Source organism: Anarrhichthys ocellatus, unplaced genomic scaffold, assembly GCF_004355925.1.
Source record: "Anarrhichthys ocellatus isolate YVR2014 unplaced genomic scaffold, GSC_Weel_1.0 scaffold17, whole genome shotgun sequence".
NCBI classification, from domain to species: domain Eukaryota; kingdom Metazoa; phylum Chordata; class Actinopteri; order Perciformes; family Anarhichadidae; genus Anarrhichthys; species Anarrhichthys ocellatus.
This window is the reverse complement of record NW_022280047.1, coordinates 1,410,626-1,427,641: the sequence shown is the minus strand read 5'-3', so window position 1 is coordinate 1,427,641 and position 17,016 is coordinate 1,410,626. Positions and strand designations below refer to the sequence as shown.

Genomic DNA, 17,016 nt, shown 5'->3' with positions numbered 1-17,016 from the left:
TATTAGCAGCAAAATACACTCAGTGTTTGAGTACTAAAAGTACTCATGCAGGTTGGCCCATTTCAGAATCGTACATATTAAATGACTTGATTATAATTAATGATGTATTCATATGTTCACTTTATTGATGCAGCTGGTAAAGGTGGAGACAATTTTAGTTACTTTATATACTGATGTGTAGCTTACCCCATAATACTATGTCATAATTATAAGTTGATCTATGTTTTTGTGTTATACAAAGTCAAACTAAAGCTGTCGGATAAATGTAGTGGAGTAATAAGTACAATGTTTGAGCAGTATATAAAGTAGCATCACATTTGAAATACTTGAGTAAAGTACAAGATCGGGGTATACTGTCGCGGGAATCAGTACAAACTGCAGTTGGTTGAGTGTTTCTTTGACAGGTTTCTCGGTTTCTCCTCTTTGTTGACTTCTTTTGGTGGGCGCGGCCTCGACCATATGACGTACGTTACTTTCCTCTCAGTGATTGGTTGGAATCTGACCTGGATGTGACGTGCAGATTTTGGCGCCACATTTCCAACAAGGAACAGCAAAGAAAGCTCCGTGTCTGACAGCAACCCGAAAACATCCCGCTGTTCATGCCGGTTTAGCCTTATTTTACCCGGTCTGTCCTCATCTTAAAAGCTTTTTTTTTTTTTATCTGTTGAAAATGTTTATCACGGACATAAGGAAGGAATTTTATGAAGTTGTTGCCAACCAGGTGAGTTGTTGAAGGGCAACTGACTGAAACTTGAAACATGGAAGTATTGTTTGCGTTAACGTTACTCAGCGGACCTTATAGTCTGTCTGAGACGCAACGTATTTATATTATATAGTTTACCTTTTAACTAAACGTTTGCTTTCAGAGAGTCGCACTCCTGGTGGCGTCAGACATCGACGCTCTCTGCGCCTGTAAGATTCTACAGGTAAGCTAACGTGCTAACTGTTAGCAAACATTAGCTCCTGCTCCCTCTGTTCAGACTGATAATATAACTTTACTGTTATCCCCTGAATTAAATGTATCATGTATCCTGCTGTATGAGTGACCACCGGTTTAGTATTTCGTTTCACTTTATCAATAAGTAACGTCAGTAGTGTTTGGCTATTCTGTAGATTGTATCCCTTCATACATTTAGATTAAATTAAAAGTTATTTGTGACACTTTAGCAGCACTTCCTCGTATAATCTAGCGCTATGTTGTGTAAAATAGCTGCACCTTGATTGGTTAAATTTAAACTATGCATATTTCTGAGACCAAAGCAACATTAAATGTTGGTTTAGAAAAAAAGTTTATACTCTGCTGATATGAATTCGTAAATTAAAGACTAACTGCTGAATGTTGTTGTCTTTTCACCAGGGGCTGTTCCACTGTGACCAGGTCCAGTACACACTGGTGCCAGTTACAGGCTGGCAGGACCTCAGCACGGCCTTCCTCGAACACAAAGAGCAGGTGAGCTCAAGTCGGACCTGAGCGTATGTGTGATTAAATGACAGGATGAGCAAGGAAGAACCAAGGTTTTCCCCCCCACTGTCACTTTAAACTGTTAAGTGTATAATCTTGGTGTTTCGTGTGTTGTAGTTTCGCTATTTTGTTCTCATCAACTGCGGGGCGAACGTTGACCTTCTGGAGACGCTGCAGCCGGATGATGACTCCGTCTTCTTCATCTGTGACACTCACCGGCCTGTAGATGTGGTCAATGTCTACAATGACTCCCAGGTGATGCATAATGATCAATTCAGCTCAAACAGCCGTTTGTCTTTATTAGCTTGTGCGGTGGCAAAGCACGTCCTCCCGTTTATCTTTTGTGAGCGATACAACAAAGGAAGGAAATCGTGCTCCCATGCTTCATGCTTACTCTTGTGGAAAACTCTTCATCCGCAGATCAAGCTGCTAATCAAACAGGACGATGACCTCGGCGTTCCTCCGTACGACGACATCTTTCGAGATGAAGATGACGAGGAAGGAGGAGACTCTGGAAATGAGAGTGACGAAGGCTCGGAGCCGTCTGGGAAACGGCGGAGATTTGACGAAGTGCGTATTTTGAATACGTCGCCGACATAAATCAGAAGAGTGTTGACGTGGCTCTAATGGTTGTGTGACTGTGTTTGTCATTGCAGGGGGCAGTTGAGAGGAGAATCGACAGGCAGCGAGCGAAGAGGGAGTGGGAGGCACGGAGGTGAAGTGTTTTTAAGGAGGCGGAGTGGTGTTTGTCATATTATAGTCGTTACAATTTGTGAATTGACACTAATGTTTCACTCATTTCTCAGGCGGGAAATCTTGTTTGACTATGAGCAGTATGAATATCACGGGACCTCTGTGAGTAGACAGACGCTTTTTAAAATGTACTTTTTCATACTTTTTAGAATCCTGCAAACCTTTTTAAATATCTCCGTACACAATTGAGAGTTCATTATGCTCAGCTGTATGTTGACTTGTGTTTTACATATCCTGTTATTATTCCTGAATACTGAGGTTTTAATCGTGTGTTTCATGTGTCTTACGTCAGGCTGCGCTGATGTTTTTTGAGTTGGCGTGGGTATTGACCAAAGACACCAAGGACATGCTCTGGTAAGCTATGTCATTTTATTTTAAATGTAATACAAATTGTGAAAGCGCACTGGCCAGACTTTTAGATGTGGACTATCTTGTTTGTTTTTTTGTCTTTGCAGGTGGGCCGTCATTGGCCTGACAGACCAGTGGGTTCATGATAAAATCACACAGTAAGAATATATTTAATATTTCAAAACACAGTTCTCCAAAACATCAATCGATTTTCCTTAGAATTTAATCACAAGATGCATTTGCTTTATGTGAATTATTCTTGTCCGCCTGGTTCCTTTTCTAGTATGAAGTATGTGACGGACATCGCCACCATGCAGCGTCACGTTTCCCGACACAACCACCGGAACGAGGACGAGGAGAACTCGCTCTCCATCGACTGTATGAGGATCTCCTTTGAATACGAGTATCCTTAATTAACCCGACATGTTGTCGGAGTGGATCTTTTATATTGTTTACCCTTTTTACGGTCATAGTGGCAGAAATCACTATATTTAATTTTTTGTAGTTTTCCTTAACGCTCTTCTTCAGCCTCCGTCTCGCCCTCTACCAGCACTGGTCCCTGTATGAGAGCATCTGTAATTCCTGCTACACGTCGTGCAACTTCAAGCTGTGGACGTTAAATGGCCAAAAGAAGCTCCAGGAGTTCCTAGCTGACATGGGGTGAAGGGCCACTGCCTGGACGTCAGTACTTTTGTTTGTGAATTAGAGCTGCCTCGCTTGTTTTAATGGCTGACATTTGCTTTTCAACAGGCTGCCTCTGAAGCAAGTGAGGCAGAAATTCAACTCCATGGACATGTCGATCAAAGAGAACCTGAGGGACGTCATTGAGGAGTCTTCCAATAAATATGGGTATGAATCCAGATGTTACCTGAAGACACTCTGAAGCATTTATTGACCGACAGCCTGAAATGATTAGTCTTTATTTTTATTTATTCCCCCCTCCTCCATCAGCATGAAGGACATCCGCATCCAGACATTTGGCGTTCACTTTGGCTTCAAGAACCGCTTCCTGGCCAGTGACATGGTGCATGCGACTGCTGCCTTGCTGGAGAGCACTGAGAAAGATGAGAGCGCCAGCGACAACTTCATCAAGGCTCTGGACTCTCTTTCCAGGTTTGTGGCTGCGTTTTGATAAAGACGACCAGAACGAGTGGTTTAAAGCTGTAAAAGTATCTAAATGTTTATAATCCGATTTTATATAAGAGGGGGGGGGGGAATACTTGTGTCAAATGAACTGTTGGTGTGTTTTTCCTCTTAGGAGCAACCTCGACCGTCTACACTCGGGCATTGACCTGGCTAAGAAGAAGCTGATGGCCATCCAGCAGACGGTCGCCAGCTGCATCTGCACCAACCTCATCGTGTCGCAGGGACCCTTCCTCTACTGCTACCTCATGGAGGTACGAGTGTCCGAATGATGCGCCTGTAACGGCAGATCCATGCTGCTCGGCTCAACACTTTTCCTCCTGCTGCTCTTTCACGTGTAGGGAACACCGGACGTGAAGCTCTTCTCTAAGCCCATGGCCTTGACTCTGCTCTGCAAGTACCTCCTGAAGTCTTTTGTCCATTCCGTGAGTATCTTACTGCCGTCGGCTGGATCGCACTGTGAAGGAAGAAGCTTTTATTCGTTCGCTCTGAAAAATGCACCGCTGTTGGCCTCACTCGTTGTGTTTTGTTTTTTATTTTTTTGTGGCCTAGACGAGGAATAAGCGCTGCAAACTGCTTCCTCTCATCATGGCGGCTCCCAAGGACGTGGAGAAGGGCTCCGTCATTGTTGTGGGAATCCCGCCAGAGTCCGAGACATCTGACAAGAAGAAGTAAGACCTCACTTTTTCTTTTTTAAATATGTGGGATATGTGCAGAGCAAGGAATATTCTTAATAAATAATATCTGTCATAATCATTCATTTTTTGTGTAAAATATAACCCTAGAATCTGAGATTACTAATTAGTAAAATATTACATATCTGGTATAGTTTTTGCTATTCTGTTCCCGCTATGTAATGTGATGCTTTGGAGATAAAATAATACTTTTGTGTCACATCTTTTGCTGATTTATTCTGTTAATCACAGAAACAATAGTTAAGGTTTCTGGCGATGCACTAATCATGTAATCGACTCACTTTGTGTTGTGTGCGGCTGAAATGCCTCGTTCCCGCAACTCTGCACCTTGTCTCTCTGTACTCTAACAGTTTCTTCGGTCGAGCGTTTGAGAAAGCCGCAGAGAGCACCAGCTCCAGAACTCTTCACGACAACTTCGACACCTCAAGTAAGACTGACATCTACTTTTCTCATGTGTTGTGTCCTGGTCCTCATTAAAGTCCTTACGAGTGGGGAGTTGTCCGTCTCTTCATCAGACACTAGGGGGCAGCCTCGTCTTCATTTCAAGCAGAGCTTCAGTTATCAGCGCTCATGTCACAAAGGAGATTTTTGTGATGTGCATTAGTTGACACTTGTTTCCTTCAGCATTCGTTCATTCTTGCCCGTGTTTTGTTTCTCTGCAGTAATTGAACTGAAGACGGAGGACCGGAGCAAGTTTCTGGACGCACTCATCACCCTCCTGTCGTGAGAGGGAACATGAGCCTGAGTCTGGGTTTGGGTCTTGAACAGAGTTGGTATCGGGCATGTACGGTGCCACCCATAAGAGAACTTTCTCCATGATTTCAACGTGTATATTGTACAGTCTTTGTAAATGTGTGGAAGTCTTATTTTTGCTTTTAAATTCTTGTCACGTTTGTCTTTTTATTCCCGTCTGTATGTGAGTCGCTCGTCACATTTTTACATTTTAAACATGTTTAATAAATCTTAGTTACTTGAATGTTGTTTCTTGGAGTTTTTGAGACATGAGAGCTGTGAAATGTGGAAAATCTTTTTCTCTCGTGTCCTGTATAAATATGATTTGAGCTCTGCTTTTTAGATTCATATTGTTAAATGCTATTGTTAGGTAGCTCTAATTATCTCTTTATACACGCCTTTTATAGTTGTGTTGTGTTTTTTTTGCTGGCCAGTCTCTGAATGAGTGATCCCACGTTCCACATGGATGACCTGTTTTACTTCACTCAGAGGCTTGCAGTGTGAGATTTTGGACAGAAGTTATAATGTCAAATACTCCAAATCATGTCCTTTTTGTCATTTCCTGTCTTCTATTTAGTCGCCTAAAAATTACAGCGCTAAAAGAGCAAAACTTAAATTTTGTAAGAAGGAACTATCAGGTGACAGATTCTCCTGCCTGTCGGTAAAAGATGGCCTGGTGTGTGACGGGCTGACGGAGATAAAAAAAATGTAAATGTAGAATTACTGAAGCATGTTTCCGAGATATTTAGTTTTTTGCTCCCGATACATATTCTGATACCTCAACTCAGTAGTCTCTCTTCCCCAAATAGAAAATCTGTAAACCTCATCAATTGGAATAATCATTGTATAAGTTGACATGAGAACAAGGATGTTTGTTTTCTAACAATATTGACAAAAAAACAACTGGTTGTCACGGTGTTATTCCCCTTATTCCCTCCTAAGGTTAGGATCAGTGCATCCAACACTTACCAGCGCTGCTGCTTTGATATTTCAGTTGGTTATAATGGTCATTATGAAGAAGAAAAAAGAGAATCATACTGAAGAGGGTGGCAATGTATTAAACCCAATAATCCTAAACCTGTATACCTTAAATATAAAAACGACAACATAGAAACACCTGTTTTTTTGTTTGTTGGTAATAATTTCCTCCAGACGGAAGTATTCCACAAGTAAAAACACTATTATAGGAAATGAGATTTCTTTTTTTGGATGGTCCCACTGAGCCACGTTAAGAAGCACCATTGTTAGTTTGTGGGCAAAAAGGACCTCATCCATTAGTCATAAGTGAGGTTGAACTTTCTCTCATGTCGTGAAAACAAAGATCTGGCAGTGAGTGTCCTCTGTTGGTAGTCACAGCGTGTGGTGGCAGAGGGCGATCCAAACCGATTACAGTCTTTTCATCTGGATCCAATCTCTTGTTTTGCTGACACGACTTGTGTATTTCCACGAAAATTAATAGTGTGTGTGTGTGTGTGTGAGACTCCGAGTGAAACTATTTTAGCTTTAATGAACTTAACTTCTTCTCCTGAGCTCAATCCGCTCATGTGGGGCAAAGGTGAGGGCCCCGGGCCCTGGCGCGCATGCGCACTGGAGAAAGTAGGGCCGGGGGCCTCCCAGTGGTGATTTAACCGTCGGTCCAGAGAGCGACTGGAGTGCTGGAGCCTAAGCTCGCTCTCTGTGGGGTCATTAAGATCCTTATCACTCTTGGATCAGGATGCGATGGTGACCTTACAGAGCGGAGGGTGTTAGGGCGGGTTTTTTTTACGGAAAAGTCCTGGACTGAGCGACAGCGGCGGGACTGAAACGTGCCGCGATCCGCGTCGAGCTGAGGCAAGGGGAGGTCGAGTTAGTGTGCCTCATCATCATCATCATCATCGTCATCACTTAATTCTGTATGAATGCCTGCGTCTCGTCGCTTCCTCTGAGTTTGAGAACTATTTACATCCATAATGATGCTGTTTACAGTCGCAGCAGCGTGATGTTATCCAGGAGAATTAATGTCCCCAATTGAAAGGAAGAGCCATTTATATCATTAACGAGGGCGGAGAGGAGGGTTATTTTTAGAGACCTGATTGCTGAGAAACGTGTCTGTCTGCTCATCCCCTTTATCTCTTCTATTTTTAACTCTTTTTTTTTTTGTCTTTTTTTCTGCTACGGTTGTAATTTAAACATTTTAGTTAGACGAGAGAATCCCACTGCGAGCTGTTTTGGAGCTTTTATTGCCTTTTTTCAATTTTTAACATAACACTCAGCACTGCACAGTTCTGAAAAACTAGTATAATATAAACAAATAATGATATCTACTCCGGTGTGGCAGATCATGGCAGGAAAGCAGAGTAAAGTGGGTACAAGATTACGGGATATTTATATTTGAAAAAGTTAAAGCAACTGATTGCAATAATACTTTTCACGAAAAAGGTTTTCTGTCAACTCCCAGTGACTTCAGGAACAACTGAGTCCAAGTTATACACAAAATAAACATGGGGCCTGTGGCATTAATACAATTGGTAAGTTAGCTGCCTTTTTATTTCTCAGAAACTTGCCAGTTTCAAAAATAAATCGTAACTGTGACTATAGGATAACTGTCCATCAAACACTTCTACAAAAATAGATTTTTGGAAGTTACGAATCTATTTAAAGTCTTAGATAATCAGAACCTCGATTCAACATGATTTGATTGTTTTCCCCAACGCATGACCCAGTCCAAATATGTTCATGGTATCAGAGAGCAGGCTATGGTGTCTGAGGGGCTTCTCTCTGAGAGCCCAGCACAGTGCTAACTGCCAAATACTGGATCGAGGGAGGCCAAACTCCTGGATTAATTCTTCAAAAGAGTCCAGTATGTTCTGGAGCTTTTGATCATATTATATGATCTTTATCAGCTGATGGAATCGCAATGTTGTGGATGTTATAGTCGAGCACTTTTGAGGCTTTTGTGTTGGCTAAAACTCTGAGGTTCAAAGTTCATGAAGCTGCAGTAGAGAACAGGGTCCCTTCAGTTAGGGGCGTTCTAAGCATATAAACCAACACGGGTGAGAAATCCTTAAACGGGGGTGATATAACTTTTGCTAAAAAGTGACCACTGTGGCCATAAGTCGCAAAATACATCATACAACTTGGCACGATGTATTCACTTTTCGCGATGAGACCACTGAAGTGTCGATCTGTGACACGTTCAAACGTATGGCAGCAGCACAAATACAGTGGAGTCTGGAGATTGTTTTCTCAAATGCAGTTTCTGTGGTCAAGAGTGAACTTTGAACCTCGTGTTTTAGTTTTCCTCAGTGTCGCGCTGTGTTTCTACAAGTCCTCTCTTTGACTGAACGACTGCTGATTTCAACCGGACTCTTACCTGGCCAGTGAGCACAGACGTAGCGTCGGTCGGTCGGTCGGTGTTCCAGTGAGGAGATCCACCTGTTCTTCAGCCCATCATTTGGTCTTCTCTCCTCAGCCATCAATCACTTTGCTCTCCATACCCCCCCCCACCACCACCCTTTTTGCACCTCTGGTGAAGTGGCGCCGCTGGCCTTTCCGCCGCTCTGCATTGGAGGAATGTGGCATGCAACAGGCCCAACACACACACACACACACACACACACACATTGAGGGAAACATACCCCCCCATACAGCCGACGTGTAGATGTGCAGAGCGGCATTTCTGAAGGCCTCCCACTCAAACGGGCGCGTTGCCTTTTGCTCCTCAGGGGTGAGCTGCTGAGTGGAGCTCTCGGGGATGTTTGTGGGAAGTAATGATGCAGTATGTTGTGGCTTATATGATTATTTTTGCAGTATTTTACCATATTATCCATATGCAACTACCAGTCTGAGCTTTGATATTGTACATACATACATGGCTAGATGCCACTTGTCATACATATTGATCTGTATGAAACCGGCATAAAAACCTGTTGTGTTTAGTTTAGGGTAAGATGAAGTTAATTATAATATTCTTTCACACAGGCTGCAGCAGTCTTCATATGACAACCGTTGTTATATAGTTGCAACTTGCAACGCAGCTTAATACTTGCGATTTTGTCCTTGCATAATATAACTATTCACATAAATCTGACAATTCCCATAACACAATAAATTTCCTTTTTGTTGTCTTATATAGGGGATACGTGATTTTTTTCTCCTTTTACAGCACACATAAATCTTTAAATATATGTATATATATATATATATATATTATATATATAGAGTATATACTGGATATCATTGTCATCATTTTTGATAGCATAGATGAGTAAAAGTTACTGTATGTCACTGAACCTTTCATAAACCATCCCTTTTCAAAATCACTTCAATTTACCCAAATCAAAATATTGGAAAGCCGATACTGGACTGTTAAGATAGATGTTTATATTTGAGAGTTACATAAATCACCCCTGAAGTGCTGCACACTGTTCCTTTAAAAAGTGAGCACAGACAAACTTTCCTCCCTCAGCAGATGATGAATGTAAAAACAGCCCTCTCGTGTCACAATCTGCTCACACGTCATTTTACACTGTGAAGCTCAAACACTGAAGTAACAAAAAGCAAAACACACTTTAAATGTGTCATAAGGGAAACATGTTTTTAACAATCTAAAAATAAACTCATTAGTTTTGTTTCTAAATGACCTAAAACATATCTTCGACATATTTGTACTAAAACTCAAAATCTCTGCTTGTTCAACAATAACAGAGTTTAGCAACTAGTGTGGTTTTATATTATCAAACATTATTATATTAAGCTTGACAATTTGCTTAGATGTTTGCCGCCATTACAACTTGTTGCCATTGGTGACAAGGACACAGTGTCCTTTATTGAAATCAACTGTCGCTGAAGTTGAATTATTTTCACCCTGCGAGTATAAAATCTGTGGACGGTTCAGTTTATCTCTTAGCTGGAGTTTTGTAATATGTCCTGTGAAATAAGAATTACTAAGAATTGCTCCACTTCCTTTTTTCCTCTCTCATCCTTCTCCAACAGTCTCAACTATTTTCATCCTGCCCCTCTCGTGCGTCTCTAACAATCCCAGATTCCAGATAGGATTAGTTTTACCGGACAGCCGGAGACAAAGACCTACAGCTGACTGTCTCCCAGTCATGCTGTGAGAGGATGCTCACACACACACATATATACGCTCACACACAGGCTCAGTATATGGTAAACTACAAACATTTCTCTGAAATCCACCACGTTTAGAACCAGTAAAAACATCCCCACTTCCGTCCTGCTGCTGCTGCTAGCTTCATGTCAGCCTGTCGGCCCACAGAGGCCCTTAATGATCCCTAACCCCCTGTGACCTTTAACCCCTCGTGACCTCTCACAGTTGGGGTGTTGTGCCCCGAATCGCTCTCCTCTCTTCCATTGTTTCAAAGTGCTTTCATGCAAAAGAGATTAGCATTGCCTGGAAAAATCGCATGAATTTGACACTTGTTGATGTTGACGGAATTCTGTGGCTGAATCGGCTTAATTCCAACATGCCGACATGCCGTAAATATGTTTTGCACAGATTGCTTTTTATTCCACAGTGGGGGAAAACCTGAGCTGGTGTGTTTCTCAAATTTAATTTAAGCTTACACAGACACTGGGATGGCAGGGAGAAAGAGGCGAAGGAGGCCAGGCTGAAAACACAACAGCTTCATTCTGCAGCCGGGTGACTTTTCTTTCACTCTCAGCGGTAGGTGGCTCAGTCATGCTGGACTCCCTTTAGTGGACGACATGCACTGCAACTTTCATTCTTGAAAAATACACTGCGGTCCCATGCACAAAGACAGAGAAAAAGAAAAAAAACCTTTAACATGGGTTTGTTCTGCTGTATATGTGACTGTTTCCACATTTCATGTGTTGACTCCTGAGAAGAACAAGCAAGAGTTTTCCTGCAAGATGCAATTAGTGTGGAAACAATACACTTAGTACAACTCCAAATCCTGTTTGTGTGTGTGTGTGTGTGTGTGTGTGTGTGTGTGTGTGTGTGTTTTAGACGGGCTGTTAGTTTGCTTAGCCACTGATTGCCGTATCCTATGTTAATATGGGACTTCAAATAACCAATCCTATTCCTTTTGTGTATTTTTATCTTGTATATTGTTTGTTATCGTTATTGTTGTTCGCTGCTGCTGGCTGAAGGCTACCAAAAGGAATTTCATTGTATCACAATGGCAGTAAAAACCTCTTTATCTTTATCTTAAAGCAACACCACCTGTGCCACTGTGATTGGTGTATAAACACTGGTGTTAGAGGAGGGGGGGGGGTTTTTTCCCATCCTGACTGACATCACATACATTTTTGGCAAACCATGCCAAATCAGAAATGTCTCCTGATCCCACCCAGACATTCCTCTCATGCTGCCAGGCCTCCTCTTCATCTCAGCAGAGGGCTGTCATTCACCTCTTTGTGTGTGTGCGTCTGTGTGTGTGTGTGTGTGTGTGTGTGTGTGTGTGTGTGCGTGTGTGTGTGCGTGAGACTATCTATTTGAAATTGCCTCCCGATGATGATGTACTGTATGGAAACATGATCTCACTCAGTCAGGCATGAAAGGAGGTGAAACTCCCTGTTTTTGACTCCTCCTCTCTCATATTTCTGAGATAAAACCTTCACAGCGCACACTATTTATCACTCTGTTGATAAAACAGTTATCTATTACTGTAAAACTGTTGTTGGCCTGTCTCACGTTACTCATCAATACTGTTACGTGTTGTGTTTTCTCCCCTCCTGCCCTTCCTTTTTTTCTCTCTCTCTCTCAGTTCTCCTAACAGATCAATCGGGTGATTAGATTCCACCTGTGGGGGCCAGTTGTCCTGATTGGTGATTGGCACCAGCAGCAGGCTGGCCAATCGGTGGAGGGAGAGCCGCAGATAAAAGGCAGGAAGCCTCGGCGTTCAGGGGGAACTTCATTTCACACTGTTTATGTCAATTCTGAGAACTGAACGTGTTAGTATTTGTGGTGAGAGGTTGCGGACAGTAGGTGAGTCTGGGGTACCCTGTACATTGGCACACACGTAGGATTTTCTGTGTCTAGATACACTAGGTTTATTGGTCGGTGCCTCATCTGTATTTGGGTTTTGGTCAAGCACATTTAGATAAGTTAGAGAAGCCATTTTGTTTGTTGATTTCAGAGGTTAGTTAGTTAGACCAAGTTCTGTTATCTTTGTTTCAATTGTTTGGCACGACCACACCTGTCCCATCCTCTCCCAAATCTTGTGTTGAGACTCGCTCATCTTTCACTGTCAGTGAGCATAATAAATATTGTTTATGGTACACAAGCTATTTGGGTTATTTTGTGTTAGTCCCTAAATCCTTCCCCTGGACAACAGAGAAGGGACGTAACAATACGGATTCTGTGAAGTTTTGGGGAGGTACGATTTGAATATTTGGCAGAATTCATCTATAAATAATAAGGTTATGTTAGGGTGTTCAAGTGTGATCCTACAGCTGTAGCAATATTAGTGACCTTACTATTCGGTTTAAATCTTGAGGTAGCTTTGAAGCTGCAATAACTGATTTCTTAGGTCATTTGGGGATCGAGGAAACCAACACGTTGACATACGTATATGAATTGGATATGACGAACTTGTTAGCAAACACTTTCACATCTGGCAGATACTGTACGTAGTGTTATCATTCATTTGAACCTACTTAACTCCACTTTAAAAAAATAACGTGTAAAGCACTTAAGATATATTTGATGTTCCTCATTCCTTCACGAAAATGCCTCTATTCTGATGTGAAATGGTTATTCACATGTGATAAAAGAATAAAAAGGTGATATGTATTTTGCATGTTTATGTCCTAACTACGTATGTCCACTAAACCATGTTTTCAGTTCGTGACATTTTAAAATTATTTATTTGGTTTAATAAGAGAATTTTCTCAAGCATTAAAGGGGACAAATCTTGCTCATTTTCAGGTTCATGAGAAAAAAACCACTTCATTTTTCTCACACTGTCTGTCTGACAATACCTGTATTCTCCCTCTGTCTTAAACACTCTGTTTTGACGCCTTTCTCTTTAAGGCACCCTCTTGAAAAAACGGCAAGTCTGCTCTGATGGGTTGCGAAAAATATATGTGCAAAGGCAGTTTTCAAGCTGTGTGTGCAGATACTCAGATTGGGGGGACAAATCTGATAGGCTTGTTGAATCACATATTTTCTGATCCAGTCTAGAAAAATTGACTGGGAATCATTTCATAATCCTACTGATGAAAAAGATGTGACCAAGTTACATACATAATTATCTTGTACGTGTGTGTTTGGGAGTGCTTTAACCACCACATTTTACAAACTCCCCTCCTCTCCCACACCCTCCATGTTCTTTCCTGTTTCCTGTTCCGCTGTCCGCTGCACAGGAAGCCTGGTCGTGCTACTGGGCCGCAACAAAAAGTTGTGAGTCACCGAGCCATAAACTTTGCGGACATGCAGGAGAAAAGAAACGTGTTTTTTTTTGTCTGATCTACATCTCTTACCTCTTTGTTTCTCAAACAAACGGCTCATGGGGTCTTTAACTCTGTATATAAAGCCACTTTTTGTCCATGTTTAACCACCTGCTGACTCTTGGCTTCGCTATCTGTGACTAAGCTCCATCCAGCTGGGACGTCTGCAGACTGTATGCACCTGCAGTCAGTCATTAATGACACTGATCCAGTCTCCGTTATAATGACCAACTGCTACATTTGTGGTTGTTTTGAAGAATCTGTGATTAAATGAAATTCAAACTTCAAATTGGCTAACTTTCCATTAGCAGACTGTGTAGCTGCTTCTTTGCTGGTGTGACGAGCTCGAGGGGTTAAGGGTTGTGACCCCTCCATCAAATGCGGGGGATTCTGCTTCGATGAGATCATGCCTGGTCGGTCGAGGGGAGTGACTTTCGACCCACCCGACCTAAGGCCAGATTCAGAGCTGAAAGTTCACGTCATGAGAAAGGACTCCCCGGCCCAACCTCCCAAAAAACACGCACAACGCTCACTGGCTGCAGCAGAAATCTGAAACCAGCGTCGCAACACCCTCTTCTGACATGACATGACCTTAACAGAGTTGCCCCCGCTCCATCGGGCTCAGGGAGGTTCAAGTTTAAAGGTCAAAGGGGTTCTATGAATCCTCTTTTATTTCTCATTCATGTTTTCCTCGCTTCGACCAGAAGAAATGTTTGTGCATCTAATGTGACATTTTACGGCAACACTGGAACACATCACAATGAAACAAACGTGTTTCTGCTGTCACAGCTTTTTTTTTTTTTTTTTGGTGACCATTACGGGCTTCAAGTAAATCCCCCCATCATCTTCTAGACTGCTGTGCACTATAGTGTGTGTGTGTGTGTATGTGTGTCCATGCTTGCAGGAATGTCTGCTGGCCAGGCCTTTTATTAGGCTCATCCATACCACCACATTATAGGCTTCCGTAACCAGGCAACTGCAGGTTCTGGCTGGTTACCATGGCGAGCGCCCATTGAGTGACGTCGCAGGCCCTATTTGCCTCTCTCCTCATTGGAATGAGGGCCCTTTTTTAAAGGTGCCCCCCCCCCCCCCCCCCCTTCTACCCCCCCCAACTCTCCACACACTCACTTAACCCCTTACTCACACACACCCCCCTCACCCCAAACACACACCCTGCGCTTCGTCACCCCTCTGTGTGGTGACTAGAGGAGTGGAACTAACAATCCCACAAAAACATCTCAGTGAGGCGGACCAGACTGGACCTTCCAGGGAGTGTCTTTGTGTAGAAAAACCCATACAGACCCCAGAGTAGGAATGCCTACTGCAGCCCTCGGAGACAAAATCACATACTCACAGTATTCTTAATGACATCACCATGTGTAGTCGTTTCAACAATAGGTTAAAAATAGTATCATCTCTCAGTTGACTCCAGCATGAAAGTATACAAGTACTTTTTTTTCACGACCAGTTACTCTGTCAATTGTATTCTCAATTCATTGATTATTTGTTTGCTTGTGTCAGATGCTGGAGCCCAGGTTAAAATATTTTAATTATTTTGTTCAAGCAATTGTCCAAAACCCAACGATATGCAGTTCAATATTAAATAAGACTGATAACCAGCAAATATTCACATTTTAGAAGCTGGAATAAGTACATTTTTGCCTTTTTTTTTTTTTCCCTAGAAAATGGCTTCAAGGATTCATTTTTTGTTGATGAAATTGATTAATCCACTATCTATAAATGTGCAATCATTTTGTTTATGATTATGATATGATTTGACAAAACAATCCCAACTCGAGCCTTATGACACTTTTTCCCCTCAGACCTTTCATCCAAAATCACATGGTCATCAGCGCGTGCACGGCTCATTTGAATTCCACGACTACAAAAAGCTTGTAAGAGGAACTTGAGTTGTGATTGTTTCGTCAAACTATTTCCAAGGTCGAGAAGGAACTTTCATTTTTTTAACTATTTGGCCAAAACCCATGAGAAGACCTAAAAGTGCTGAAATCACAACAGTTGAGTTTAACAGTGTCAAGTGATCCATCTCCATGACAACTGAGCAAACCCCATCTGCTGAGGAAGACTGTGTAAGTTGGTTGAAAGCTCTGGACACTATTGCATGAGTATTTGTTGGGAATGAGGGGCATATTCTCTGGTAAATAATACAGTGAGCCAGTAGAATAAAATCTATTGAGCATTGGTTGCATTTGAGGTTCTGTTGTGACGTCACACACTCCCCTGACTGTAATCAGACTTCCTGCATGTTTTCATCCTTTAAGAGGGCATATGACCTGCTAAGATTCTTAAGTGACCAGCAAAACAAGTATGTATAAACTGCTGTAATCCAGTCACAGTGTTAAATCAGAGGACTGTTACTGGAAGACTGAAATATCTTGTGGGTTTTTTTTCCTATTGTTTTTCCATTGATGTTGAATACTGCTTTTATCTCAATATTGTAAATGACCGCTCAGTGTATATGCTAAACGCGGTGCCCATGAAGCAGTGGATAAACTAATTGCTTCAAGAGTGATGGCGTGTAATCTTTTGTGGTGGAGCCCGCATGCATCTATCCTGGCACCGCCCTGATAGAGGGAGATGGGCAGCTGCGAAGGCGGATGAATGAAGTGACTCGCGGGAAGACGATTCCAGGAACTTTCTCCACGATTTGAACGCCTTTCATTGACTGCATGCGGGTTTGGGGGGTGTGTGGGGTCTGAAGGGGGGAGGTTGTGGAGTATTGTGAGTTGAACAGCAGAGCCCCACTCTGGCTGAATGGGCATTGTCATCTGGATTTCTATGGCTAACCAAAATACTTTCTCCCGCCGTGGGGGTTTATGGATCCACGGTGGGAACGGCACGCATTACGCACAGCCGCGCGAAGGCTCTACGCAGCCGTCTGCAGACCATCACAACTCAAGAACACACTTTAACCGGAAGATTTCAAGACAATATATTCAGTTTAATCTTAATAAAATGACACAATATTGCATCTTCATATACACGAATAGTGAATCATTACATCAAAGTTTAATAAACAAAACAGAAAACAAGAAGTTTATTCGGAAGATTTATGAAAAAAACAAAAAACGTCCTGCAGTGACAGTGTTGCAATAATAAAAAAAAACCGTCGCAGGTGCTCAGTGCAGCCGGATAGCGGACTGTAATAACATTTCATGTTGTGACCCACAGATCCCACACTCTCCCCGAATCTACAGGTCCAAATGATAGACTACAAAACCTCACAGTCACCGCCATCAAGTTCTGAAACAACACAAAAAGCCTGGCCGAGATTCATTGGGACGCACTTTTCCTCCTCGTTCTTTATTGCTGTTAGACATTGTTGGAGTCCTCAACATGTCGGCGTATAGTTCCACTAGAGGAAATGGGTCTTTGAATGTGTGGGAGTGCAATCATTCTCGGTTACTGTACAAGTTTGTGCTGACAATGCACATCAAGGCAAAAAAA

At 42.3% G+C, this 17,016-nt stretch overlaps 1 protein-coding gene across 1 annotated transcript; it reads left to right on the top strand.

Annotated features, from left to right (window-relative positions):
* Positions 1–420: 420 nt before the first annotated feature.
* cdc45 (CDC45 cell division cycle 45 homolog (S. cerevisiae)) lies at positions 421–5,377 on the top strand. Its single transcript, XM_031856767.1, has 18 exons — positions 421–721; positions 867–926; positions 1,358–1,450; positions 1,580–1,717; positions 1,883–2,032; positions 2,119–2,177; positions 2,269–2,317; positions 2,508–2,569; positions 2,671–2,721; positions 2,847–2,966; positions 3,092–3,223; positions 3,314–3,412; positions 3,515–3,676; positions 3,822–3,960; positions 4,048–4,131; positions 4,259–4,377; positions 4,752–4,828; positions 5,064–5,377. Exons 1-18 carry the CDS (start codon positions 671–673, stop codon positions 5,126–5,128), a joined length of 1,710 nt encoding a protein of 569 aa, XP_031712627.1. The 5' UTR covers positions 421–670; the 3' UTR covers positions 5,129–5,377.
* Positions 5,378–17,016: the final 11,639 nt, after the last annotated feature.